At 37.5% G+C, this 13,773-nt stretch overlaps 1 protein-coding gene across 2 annotated transcripts in view; it reads right to left on the bottom strand.

Moving 5' to 3' along the window:
• Kidins220 (kinase D-interacting substrate, 220kDa) overlaps positions 1-13,773 on the bottom strand; it is an 87,307-nt gene that overhangs the window by 48,385 nt on the left and 25,149 nt on the right. For both annotated transcript variants that reach the window (XM_013013675.1, XM_013013676.1), the window contains exons 10-17: positions 11,647-11,745; positions 10,513-10,611; positions 9,328-9,505; positions 6,710-6,874; positions 5,878-6,057; positions 4,548-4,713; positions 1,932-2,083; positions 1,487-1,776 (exon numbers count right to left, since the gene is read on the bottom strand). In XM_013013675.1, the coding sequence (XP_012869129.1) occupies positions 1,487-1,776; positions 1,932-2,083; positions 4,548-4,713; positions 5,878-6,057; positions 6,710-6,874; positions 9,328-9,505; positions 10,513-10,611; positions 11,647-11,745 (1,329 nt within the window). The remainder of the gene's footprint in view (positions 1-1,486; positions 1,777-1,931; positions 2,084-4,547; positions 4,714-5,877; positions 6,058-6,709; positions 6,875-9,327; positions 9,506-10,512; positions 10,612-11,646; positions 11,746-13,773) is intronic.

Here is a 13,773-nt window from a genome sequence, read left to right as displayed (position 1 = left end):
GGGAATGTTTTACTGTTTGCAAGGTAACTACAGATAAATCAGACCACTTCATCTTCAGCATGTCAGGACAGAGTAGAAGCTGTTATGATTTACTTGCCAAAATCAGGGGCTCTGAATACCCAAAGACTTGGAATTGGATGCTGAATTTTACACTACTGTTAGTTCCCTAGTAGCCTCTGCCCTTGATGAAATGAGGAGCCTGTGGAACTCTTGAAACCTTTTAGGTGCAAGGTATGGTCTGGAGTGGGTCCCATCCCCATGTCCTCCCAGGTAGCTACCAAGGTTACAGGTATACACTATAAGGCCTTGTTCAATTTGGTAGTTTTAGACAAAACTAAACTAAAAATCATTTTCCTTGGTATTTACCAAAAGGAGCTGAAGACATGTCTACAGAAAAACCTTCACACAGGTTATTTACAGTAGCTTTATTCATAACTGCTAAAACGATGCAATAAAGATATCTTCAATGGATGAACACTCAGGCACTAGAATATTAGTCAGTGTTAAAAAGATATGAGGTCTGAAATTGTGAAAAGACTGGAGGGAATGTGAATGTGGATTACCAAGTAAAAGCAGCCAATCTGAAAGCGCTGCAGAGTATATGCTTCCAACTACATGATATTCTGGAATAGGCACAAGTGTGGAGAGAGTAAAGAGATCACTGAAGCTCAGGGTTGGAGGAGCTAAAGAAATGATGGGTGAAGCAGAGGCTTTCATGACAATGATACTATTTCATGACATGATACTATTCTGATGGAAATATCTTATCACACATGTCCAAACACACAGAATGTATAACCAACAATAAACCCTAGTAAATTATATCACAGGGAATCGTAATGAGGCACTGTAGGTTCATCAACTGTAATGAATGCACCATTCTGGTTAAGGATGCTGATAATAGTCATCTCTGTACATGTGGGAGGGCAGGTCATACAGGATATCTCTGTATGTTCTCTGAATTTTCGTACAGTCTAAAAACAGCTTTTAAAACATGGTCTTGAAGCCAGGTGCCAGTGGCTCACACTTGTAATCCAGCCACTCAGGAGGCTGAGCTCTGAGGATTACAGTTCAAAGAAAAGTCCATGACATTCTTACCTCTAATTAGTCACACAAAAAGCCAGAAGTAGAGCTAAAGTGGTGGAGTGCCTTGAACAAAAGAAACTCAAGGAAACCTCAAGCCCTAAGTTCAAGCTCCAGGACAGGCACAAAATAAAAAGCAAAACAAAATATAGTCTTGAATAACAGCTAATTAAACTCAACAAAATCCAACAGGTCTAGGGATGTAGCTCAGTGGTAGAATATAAAAAGCCCTGGATTCAATCTCTATTACTGAAACACACACATATACTCTCTCTTTCTCTCTTTCTCTTCATCCATCACCTTAACATTCACAGAACACATTCCCTAAAGCCCAAGTGAGCATGGTTGTGGTAGTAGATACACATTAAAATTCAATTCTTTGTAATAGCTAAAGAGCACTTACTTTCATGAATCCTTCACTTTTCAATTTGTGCAGTTTGGAGGCGGCACTGTGGAGGCGTTTTCTTTGAGAATTCAGGAGCGAGTCCAACACTTGCCACCATGTACGACAGTTCAGCACAAAAGCCAACCCCACTATAGATGCAATTGCTATGAGGACAGCATTGACGGTCAGATGTTTTGGGTCAACTCTGAATATAGCCAGGAGAGTAATTCCAGCAATAATGCAACCCAAGATAAAAAGGAAGATGATAAAAGATGGGAGACAACATGTTTTTTTCCACTTCTTTTTACCTGCAATACAACAAATGGGTTTTTTTTTAAACAATAGTGCATCAAGTATGCAGAAAATTTAATTGTTACAATCATAGCATCTGGTGACTATAATGTTTATTTACTGCATCCTCACCCCCTGGACACACACAACAAAAGAAGAAAGGAAATCCTACCCTGAGAATCTTCAGTCTTGAATACTCGAAAAAGCCTGGTTGCTAAAAAGCCAAACTCTCTCTCACAAGCATCTGAGAGGGTTGCAATCATTTCAGCCAAGGAAGTTTCTCCACCTACACTGGACAGCCTATTGTAGTCTGTAAATAAAAACCTTGGGAAAAAAACAATCAAAACATTACTCAACTACCTAAAGCAACAAATAACCTGAACATATGTCATTTCCATTTGCTCTATTACTTTCTTGATGTTGCTTTCAAAGTTTTGAGCACAGAAAGACCTTGGACTTAGACACCCTCTACTTTCAACATCTTACACTATTCTCTTAGGAAAAAACATTAACAAAAGTTAAATGTATACAAAGTAACTCTAAAGGCAGAAGGAAGAAAGCTATGGCAGAACTTTGATAAGGATTATCAGATACCTCAGCAGGCCTCATTGTACAGTGATTAAAAGGCAGTGCTCCATGACAAGATGACCCCCAAATGTTGCACAAAGAAAGTTTTCTAAAACCAACTGAAGGCTTTAGAACGTGGGAAAATATTATAATCATAAAGAATTTTACTCCTAGTAATGTTAGTTATGAACTAATTTTTCTAATATCTCATTTTATTTATAGCTTCAGTACCTATGGATTTAGACACAGTTGTAAAATAGTCTTTTAACAATTCTTCTTAAAAATAACAGAATTATTTACACCTTGGATCTCAGAATCAATGCTGATTATTTGCTGGGGCTTGAATTCAGGGCCTGGGTGCTGTTCCTGAGAGGTTTTTTTTTTGGCTCAAGGGTAGCGCTCTACCACTTGAGCCACCACTCCACTTCTGGCTTTGTTGTTGTTGTTGTTGTTAACTGGAGATAGAGTCTCAATTATTTTATTCTATTCTGTACGTTTTCCTTTAAACTTCTCATCTTTAAATCCTTTTCCTAATAATTAATTCCCACCTGTTAATTATACTATTCCCTCAGAATTCATGGCTTTGTTGTTGTTGTTAATTGGAGATAGAGTCTCAATTATTTTATTCTATTCTGTATGTTTCCCTTTAAACTTCTCATCTTTAAATCCTTTTCCTAATAATTAATTCCCATCTGTTAATTATACTATTCCCTCAGAATTCATGGGAGACTGATTTTTAGCACCAGTTCAAGTCCGTCATATGAAAGAGCACAAGCTGGGTGCCAGTGGCTCACAGCTATAATCCTAGCTACTCAGGAGGCTGAGATATGAGGATTGTGGCTCAAAGAAAACTGAAAGTGACATGGCTCAGAGTGGTGGAGTACTATCCTTGAGTGAAAAGCTCAGGGACAGTGCCCAGGCCTGAGTTCAAGCTCTACAACTGAAAATAAAAAAGCCCAGTATTTGCATTCTTTGTTACCACTAGATTATTTATAAAACCTACTACAACATAATGCTTTTTCAGTAGCTCTTATACTGTATTGTTTAAGGGAAAAGTCTGTGTATTTTCAGTACAGGTGAAATTCCTTTTTAAAACATGTTTTCTTTCGTGGTTGGTAGAATCTCAAGGTAGAAAATCCAGAGATATGAAGGCTGACTTTTCTTTCTTATACAGTTTTGAAGGTTTGACCTATTTTTTTCATTTTATCTTACTAGAATTTGAAAGTTTTTCAGCATTAGTGTCCTATTTTTTTTTTTTTTTGCTAATTCTTAATGAAGTTCTTTTGCTTTTAATTTCCTAACTGGTTTTTTTTTTCATTTAACTTTTTATTTGAAGCCATAAGCAATTTTCTTTATTCCTTGGCCTAAGTGTTTTTCATCTTTGACATTTTCTCATAAATTTCCTAATGGATCTGAATCATTTTACACAGACATGGAAATCCTTCAGCAATGAGTAAAGAGCAGTACAGACAAGGAAGCTGAGTGCTCACAGGTTGCATGCTCATTTAAGGAGATGCCAGATCACTAGCCTGGAGCTCCAGATAGTAGGATCCCATTTTAATCCAATGTTCTTTTCAAATCGTGTCTCAAAGATGTCTGCAGTACTAGGATGTTGCTCAATGGAAGAGCACTTTTCTAGCTTGTATGAAGACCTTGGTTTGAGCACCAACTCTGCTCTTTGTGCTGCTCAAAAACAAACTTCAAAGGATGGTGACAGGTAACCAAAAGAGTGTGTGTATGTGTGTGTATATATAGTAAGCTCAACAAATGAAATGTAGCAAATCAGAGTTAAACACAAAGTGATGATGTACAAGACAGATACACATTATGAAATGCATGAGCATATGTGTAAGCATGTTTAAATTTTATTTTATTTTTCATATAAAAGGTTCCTTTTACCATTGTTTTTTGAAACACAGTGCAATGTAAACTTTATTAAGTAAAAATAATTTTTTCTTTATATTATTAGAAGTTATTTCCAGGGCTGGGAAGGTGGCTCAGTGGTAGAGTGCTTGCCTTGCATGCATGAGGCCCTGGGTTCAATTCCTCAGCACCACATAAGCAAAAAGAAAAAAGCCGGAAGTGGCACTGTGGCTCAAGTGGTAGAGCACTAGCCTTGAGCTAAAGAGCTGAGGGACAGCGCTCAGCCCCAGAGTTCAGGCCCCACGACGGGACCCAAAAAAAAAAAAAAAAGTTATTTCCAACAAAGGGAACAACTCACCTCACAGGTAAAGCTTTTGTCGTTTGCTCTGGCAATTCCGGTGGGTTCACGAACATCAACTTGAAGAGGAGCTCCAAATATCCAATATGTCTGGCCAATCTGGTACTGAGGACCCAGGCCCAGTTCCAACTCTCTCCTTCCCTTCGTCCACCAAAGTAAATGACAACTGAAATGCAGTTTTAAAAAAGTTATTGAAAACAATCATTAATCAGGCAGGTTCTTTTCTCCAAATAGTCAACTATTGAGTAATGACATCCAAGTAGTATGATCTTTAATGGTTCACATTCATTCCAATCTACTCCTCAAAGAATTCCTTAACATGGGCTGGGAAGGTGGCTCAGTGGTACAGCACTTGCCTTGCACGCATGAGGCCCTGGGTTCAATTCCTCAGCACCACATAAGCAAAAAGGAAAAAGCCGGAAGTGGTGCTCAAGTGGTAGAGCACTAGCCTTGAGCTGAAGAGATGAAGGACAGCACCCAGGCCCAGAGTTCAGGCCCCACGACTGGATCCCCCCCCCAAAAAAAAGAATTCTTTAACTTCTGAATCACAGAAAAGGTAAGTGAAAAAAATGCAAGCTGACTAAAGTATGACCTAAGAATTACAGAAAGATAATGACTTAAATACAGTCCCATGGCTCAGATTCAAATGCTAAGCACTTGAAGGTTATCGATCAGTTTTGCAACTCGGCACTTGTAACTGAGGATACTCCCAATGGCAGGGATTATATTGTATTTTCTTCTTTGCATTTAGATAAATTACCTTTTCAGTTATGGTCAAATTCTCTAGAACCAGACAGGGAAGGCTATAGCTTTCTCTTCAAAGAAAGATTTACTGCTAGTGGTTCATGCCTATAATCCCATATCAAGATAATGGTCCAAAGCCAGCCTGGGCAGGAAAGTCTATGACACTCTTATCTCCAATTAACCACCAAAAAGCCAGAAGTAGAGCTCTGGCTCAAGTGGTAGAACATAAGCCTTGAGTGAAAAAGCTAAAGGACAGTACCCAGACCCTGAGTTCAGGCTCTAGTACTTGCCAACATAAAAAAAAAAAGATGTACATTTAAAGTAATTAATAGCCATACAGTAAATATAATAAATTAAAAGGAGTCCTGCTAAAATACTAACAAGTAATTTATTAGGTTCTAAAACTATTGCAGCCAGCTTATGGACCATGTTCCTGTAAACCAGTTTCTAAAATAGCAAAGATCAATTTTCTTAGCCAAATTAGAAAAATTACATATAAGTTGTAAAAGGCAAACATGTTTTAAGTAAAACAATTAGTCTTGATATTTTTTCTTCATTTTCAAAGAAGATAAAAGGAAAGACTTACCAAAGAATATATATAAGAGAGCCAGGAAGCTCAATGACACAGCTATGCCAAGATTCAGGTCAACCGTAAAAGCAAACAGTAAGCCAAGCCCTCCACAAAGTAACAGGGTGAGAAATACAATAAGCCAAGAAAACTGAAAAAGAGGTTCAATTTGTTGTCCTGCAAATGTCTTCATTTCATCTGAAAGAGAAAGGAATATGAAGCCTTAATTCTGTGGTTTCAACTTGTTTCCCGTGGACACACCTACGTGCCTACCCACTGCCCCGCTTCATTCTAAGGAAGGATGCCCCAAACTCTTTTGCATATACTCTCATCTGTCAAGATTTTGTTGGTGTTTTGTCATTTGCATTACACAAATGATGTTTTGTTTCTGTGCGCAGAAAACAAAAGTACACCATTTTGTTTCTGTGATCTCATCTTCTTCCTCCAATGAGATTTAAGAACCATAGCTCTCAAAGGTGTGCTGATCCCAAATGAGCCCTCACTCACACTTTCTACAAAATGTGAGGCAATACTGAAACTTGTTCTGAGAATAAGCACAATTTTGCCAGGCAAAAGGGATGGGAGGCAGCTGTGTAGAAAGCAAGGCCTGGAAAATGTCTGGTTGGCTGTAGCCAGAGCACATGTCCTCCTGACTGTGAACCCAGCTAAGGTTTTTGCCTGATGTTAGAAATAAATTCAAATGACCATGAGGAAAACCGAGAACCACAAAACCCCAACCAATTTATTTCAGCAAACTGTGTCACACAAATACCTATACAGAGCTGTATTTTTTATTTACTTCAGAGAAAACATTGTTATGTATACACAGACTTTGTACAAACATCTTTACCTTCCAGTTTCTTGAGTAAAAAGGATTTCCCACTTCCCCACTGTGCATATAAGCCCACACAAATGGGTGGCTGCATGGTAGGTTCACTGAGAATGTCTGCCAGGGCACTGCTATATAAATCATAACCAAGCATGTCACCGTCTGTTTCAGTAGGAGACAAGTGTCCTGTAATTAAAAACATACCATATCTATATGTTACATAGTGGCATTATTAGTAGAAAAGAATAACAATTTTCAATTCTTAATTATTAGGGGGAAAAACTTACTGTATACATTTAGATCTGTGTGAAAATAGGTTAAGAGTCTTTAAAAAATACCATATTTCATGGAACTTACGATAGCTATTAGTTTTAAGATGTATGCTGGCAAATTGTGAAGGAGAAAAAGGAAAGTGAGGAAAATGAGGACAAGATAATACATTTAGTATATATAACAAACACTTAAATAGAAAAAATTGTATGCTGATGGCTCATGCCAGTAATCCCAGCTACTCAGGAGTCTGAGATCTGAAAATTACAGCTTGAAGCTAGCCCAGGCAGAAAAGTCCGAGAGACTTTTCTCCAATCAACCATCAAAAAGCCAGAAGTAGAGGTGTGGCTCTAGTGGTAGAGTAACAGGCATGAATGGAAAAATCAAATGAGAGCATGAGGCCCTGAGTTCAAGCCCTGGTATTAGCACACTGTTCACTGAAGCCCTAGTTGTTACCACAAAACAAGTTAGATTTTCATCAAAAGAGAATTGAAAGTATTATTAGCATCTATAATGAAAGATCATGGAATAATTAAGATTATGATACTAAATTATTAAAACTTTTTATAATATGGTATGATTTCATTTTTAATTTTAAAGCTATACATAAAGTAAAAAAATTGTAAAATTTTACATAAAATCTGGAAGTCATTGAAATAATTTTAAGTTGGTGACAATAGGGAATGTGCATTTTCTACTAAATTCATGTCTTTTATTTTTTTCTTTCTTCTTTTGTGCTGGTACTAGGTCTTAAACTTGTATTATTACTCAGCACTGTACTACTTGAGCCACACCTCCACTTCCAACTTTTTGGTGGCTAATTGGAGGTAAGAGTTGCACAGACTTTCCTGCTCAGGCTGGCTTTGAACCATGATCCTCAAATCTTAGACTCCTGAGTAGCTAGGATTACAGACATTATGAGCCACTAGCAACCAGCTCTTCACTCATGAAATTTAATGTGTATGTATTACTATTATAATTAGAAAAATGTTTTAAAATACAAAACTACCACTGGATGTAGTGCCTATACAAGGGGATTGCAAGGGAAGCTAGCCTATGCTACATAGCAAGACTCTATAAAATTAAATTAAAATATAAAATCAAATACAAAAACTCACACACATGTCAAAAGAAGATATGACTGAGAAGCCCAATAGTAAGGCGATGAGTCTACAATACCCTGCTGCTTTCCGAAACTAGTTTTTTTTTTTTTGTTCTCATAGAAAAGAATCTGTGTTTCAAAATACCATATGTGAACGTCTATTCTCATGTGCATCCTTTTCAAGTAACAAGTCTTTTACTACAATATTCAATATCCTAAATGTTACAGAGAACTCAAGAGACAAGAGAAGTCATTCCTGACCTAAAGAATGTGGCAAAATCTAGAGGGGACAAAATTTCAAAGAAATAGAATAACAGTCACATATAATAAGTATAAGAAAGGAAAAATAGAGATCTGAGAATTGTGGTTTGAAGCCAGCCTGGGCAGAAAAGTCCCTGTAAGACTTGTATCTCCAGTTAACCACTCAAAAACCAGAAGTGGTGCTGTGACTCAAGTGGTAGAGTGCTAGCCTTGAGCATAAAGAGGCTCAGGGACAGCCCCCAGACCCTGAGTTCAAGCCCCAAAGCCGACAAAAAAAAAAAAGGAAAAATAAACACAAGTATTTAAATGAGACAAACATATTATCTAGTTAAATAGATTAAAAAGTCACAGAGGGCTGGGAATGTGGCTTAGTAGAAGAGTGCTTGCTTAGCATGCATCAAGGTCTGAGTTTGATTCCTCAGTACCACATAACAAAAAAAGCCAGAAGTGGTGCTGTAGCTCAAGTGGTAGAGTGCTAGCCTTGAGCAAAAGAAGCTCAGGGTCAGTGCCCAGGCCTTGAAGTCAAGCCTCAGTACTAGCAAAAAATAAAATAAATAATATAAAAAGTAACAGAAAAGGGAGGAGCTGACTAAGAATAAACTTTGAAGAGGTGATTTTAGTAAGTACAGAATATGCCTAGGATGAAGAGAGAACACAGCCAGTGATGGATAAAACAAAAAGGTTGAGAACTACAAATGCTCAGAAAACAAAGCATGTTTGATAAAAGCACAAAGTAAACCTGATGGAAGAACTTAGAAAAAACAGGATGGATTTTTTAGGAGCATTAAAAGGTGGTTACTTAATGTGCTTAATTCAGAATACTATACTGCACTGCAAAAGACTCTTAGGCAGTGGGACTATTTTTTCACAAGAAAATAATAACTTGTTTAACTTTTATATTCTCCAGTTAAATGACAACTGAAGAAGTTGGCTTTTTGTTTTTCAACTTTTTAATTTGACACTCATTATTTCAAAGCTTAATTCAGAGATAAAACCTGATACTTACTGGCTCCAAATATCTGTGTTAAAATGCTTTTCTGATGGCTACAGTCAATGTTGTAAGGAGTCTCTCCTGCTTTGTTGGGCCTATAAAGTAAACGCCCATCTTTTGGATTTCTTAAAAGGAGCTCTGCCAGTTTCCGACTTCTTCCTCGGATAGCAATGTGCAAGGGAGTGTCCCCCTTCTGTAAAACAATGGCAAGTTACTCAAACTTCACATAGTCATATACAGTATAGACAGAGTGGTGTTTTCTGTAAAACTTTCACACTGTCATATAGGTAACTCAAACGTCACACAGTCATATACAGTATAGGCAGAGTATTGTTTTTCATAATTCTATAGAACAGAAAATCTGAAACTTCCAAATTTTCACACAGAGTACATACACGATATAACTTTTGATCTCCCTCCTTTCCATAATCTTTCTCTAGTTCTTCACCAGCTTTTCTCAGAAACGATTTCTTCCCAGCCCTCTAGAATATCATCCTTCTCCTCGCTGAATTTACTGAAACAGGAAAGCTGTACTTCCTCAGTACCCATCTGTCATCCTAGCATTTACTGTCCAGGGACACCGACCACCCTCCTCCAACACTCCATCTGCTATCTCATAGCTACCTTCACCTCCTTCCCAGCACAGTAACCTTGTCAGCTCCCACAACTTGTCAGCCATATGCTAGTGTGGTGTACCCTTAAATTTGGAGTCCTTTGTGCTACATCTATCCTTTTCTCCACTACCATCTCTTCCACTATCCCTATCTTCTGGCTCCCCTAAAAGCAGCCTTCTTCCCTTATTAGTATCCATACCAAACACTAAGTAAAACTGTAAAGTAGAATAAAAAAACCTCTTTAGTCTATCAAGTATTCTGCCACATATTATACTTCACAAATATGTCTATTAACTTCAACCAATGACCCTAATCCCAACAAATAAATTCCCAGTTTTCAGCTACCCTGATTTCTCTGTGACACTAAATGAAAATGGCCTGCAGGGGTAGGGTATGGTGGCATACACCTACAATCCACCTACTAGGGGAGTGGAGACAAAATTGAGGTTTGAGGACGGCCCAAGCAAAAGCTTAAGACCTTATATTAAAAACAAACTAAATGCAAAAGGACTGGGGTTGAGTCCACTAGCTGTGGAGGTCAGTCCACCAACAGCTTGCCAAACAGTGTTTTCTCTGCAGGTTTTACCTTATCCGCTGCAGACACCTTAGCTCCTTTATCCAGCAGCAGCTCTACTACTTCAATATTTCTCATCTTGGTGGCCTTTATCAGTGGTGTTTCACCATCCTGCAGATACAGATATGGTTTAACATTATACAAATGCAGATGACTAAAAGTATCTGACTCTTCTGTAGTCTACATTTAAAATATTCTTTAATTTACATTTATTTTCAGAAACAAGTTTGCTGCACGTATGTTGATCTAGGAGACATACTGTAAAAGTGATGAACATGGGGGTCACAATTACTTAAGTAATGAGCACATTTTTCTTTGAACTCTGTTATCTTCTCCCTCATTTTCTCCAGATTTCCCCTTTCTTCTCCCCTCCCCACTCAAGTTGTAAAATTCATTTCTAACATAGTGTCCAGTGAGTATTACTGTTGCATTAGTTCAGTCTTTGTCCTGCTGTAAATGTAAATTCTGAAGGGAACTATAGGGATGGTAATGAATTTATTCCATCTCCTCCCATTTTTCATTATTGAAGGATATTTCAATTTCACACCATTTTATAATACTTTATGCACTGCCACAAAAAAAAAATCTTAATGAGTTTTTTAGTGCCATGGGGTCTTATTATCTCTATTTTTTTGTACACATAGCCAATGTAATTTTCAGCAGAAATGTAATTTTCAGTAGAAAAAAAAAAACCCTTCACATTGTAAAGAGGAAAACAGCTTGTTAGAATTGGATGGATGACTTTTACAAAAGGGAGTAGGTGCCTTGTTTAAATTATAATGCAATATAGTAATAGATTCATTAGTTCTGTATTTTGTAGTGAATAATTTCATAGTCACCATTCTTGTGCAGGTCCCATATAATGTAAACAGAAATAAAAACACAGTGGTAAAAAATATTCTTTAAAGTTTTAAATTAACATGGAAAGCACTTTAAATATTGTAGAAAGGAGTTTATGAATACAGTGTGTTGATCAGTACCCCTTCCAACATTCTCACCCCTCCCTGCCCACCCCTCACTCATTTTCCTTAATTTTATAGGATATACATTGAATTTTTGACTATATCCTCCCCCACTTCTTTTCTTCATTCATCTATCCTCTCCTTTACAAAGGGAAAGTAACATTCCTCCTCTTGGAGACATTACCTTTGTGCATATTTCAGTGTCAGGATTGCACTGCAGGATATCTCTCACCATCGTTGCATTCCCCTTCTCAACCGCCCAGTACAAAGCAGTTTTATTGTCCTGTGTAATTAAAACACACCAATAAATACTTCCTATAAGATACAGTCTGGACAAATGCTATTTGTAAATTACAGTTCTCTCAGAAGCCATTATAACAGGCAGCATGAAGGGAAGTACTGATCTGTATGTCATCTGGGATTTATTTTTGAGAAATTCTTTATGAAGAAGCCTAAGAAAACTTAATTATTACTTGACATTAAGAGTAACAATCCAATGTGATTAATAAGTTACACTTTTAGAACTCAATTGATTTCAGGACCATGCATTGGCTTAGAAGGCGTCACTGTCTGAACTTTGCAATCTTAGACCAGTCACATAAATATGCCAGCACACTCAGTCTTGGTTGGGAGTACAAAGATACCTATTATAAACTTTTACAGTTTTGTTTACTTCTATCCCTCTACTTAGATAAGTGAGGGTTTAGAGTGTAGAAAAAATTTAAATTTATTTTTATTCATTTATTTATTTGGTCAGTCGTGGGGCTTGGGAGCCCCACTCTGGGCTTGAAAGCTGTCCCTCAACTCTTCAGCTCAAGGCTATGCTCTACCACTTGAGCCACAGCACCACTTCCAGTTTTCTATTGGTTTATTGGAGATAAGTGTCTCATGGACTTTTTTGCCAGGGCTGGCTTTGAGCCACGATCCTCAGATCTCAGCCTCCTGAATTGCTAGGGTTACATGTGTGAACCACCGGCGCCTGGCTAAAATTTTAAATTTAAGCTGGGAAGTTGGCTCAGTGGTAGCGCACTTGCCTTGCATGCATGAGGCCCTGGGTTCAATTCCTCAGCACCACATAAGCAGAAAAAAAAAAAGCCGTAAGTGGCACTGTGGTAGAGCGCTAGCCTTGAGCTGAAGAGCTGAGGGACAGCGTCCAGGCCCAGAGTTCAGGCCCATAACTGGACCCCCCCCCAACAAATTTTAAATTTAAATAAGTATAAAAAATAAATAAAACTTGTAATTCATCATTTGAAAAACTTTTGGTGTATTTCTTTTCTAGGTGTATATATCACACAGTTAAGATGATATAGCTTTTTGTATCCATTTTTTTTATTTGCAGTTTTTTTTTATTGTGAAAATACTGTACAGAGGGGTTACAATTTCATGGGCAAGATAATGAGTACATTTCCTATCAAGCATTGTAGCCTCCTCCTTTGTTTACCCTTCCCATCCCCTCCCAGCCCCCCCCCCCCCGCTCCCCTACCCAAACCTCCCCCCACCACTGTATCCATTTTTTTAACCGAACTTTACATTGTAAACATTTTCTTATCACTGAAAAAAAAAACAACAAAAAAGAAAAAGAAAAAAACAAACTGACCTAAGGAGTTTCACCTATAATATATAATAAGTAATTTCGCCCAATTTTTCTAAAGGTAATGTAAAATAATATATTTGACATAAAGCATTATTACTGTTATCATTTTTGGCATTCCTTCTGCATCCTGTTCTGTCCTGATCAGATTCCTAAATGCAAAATCCAAAAAAGTTGTTCCACAACTGACCTGGCAAGGTGAGCTAGATAATCACAAAGCCAAACTGACACCAAAACAGGGAAGCAGGACTGACAGATCAGTGGTATACAAACCTCCACCAAATATGGGAAAATGTGGTGCTCTGGCATGATTGCTCTACTTCTCTATTTCCATCTTTGCCCAGTCCCAGTATCCCCACCACCTCCACAACAAACTACCTTTAGGACAGTCCTCACTTGCCCGTTTTCTTGAATGTTCTCATATTATTACCACAGTTGTAGTCAAAATACCCATTCTTGCTCACTCTTATAATGAAAATCCAACAATCTTTTAAAAGGCCTTTGAAAGCCTCTATTTTTGTGAATCCTCTTTCCCTACCTACGTGAAGACTCTCAGATTTGCTAGAGCATAAAACAAGAATCAATAAACTCTCCCAAATTGAAATACAGTTTTCAAAAGCATAGAATAGATACATTATTTATTAAATTAGTTCAAAAATAGCTTTAGCTATAATGGATTTTTAAAAACCAAATATTAGGAAAAAAAGCAGAAAAGTACTG

This window comes from Dipodomys ordii, unplaced genomic scaffold (assembly GCF_000151885.1).
Source record: "Dipodomys ordii isolate 6190 unplaced genomic scaffold, Dord_2.0 Scaffold20, whole genome shotgun sequence".
NCBI lineage: Eukaryota > Metazoa > Chordata > Mammalia > Rodentia > Heteromyidae > Dipodomys > Dipodomys ordii.
Note: the sequence above shows the minus strand (reverse complement) of the source record. Positions and strands in the feature narration are given on the sequence as shown.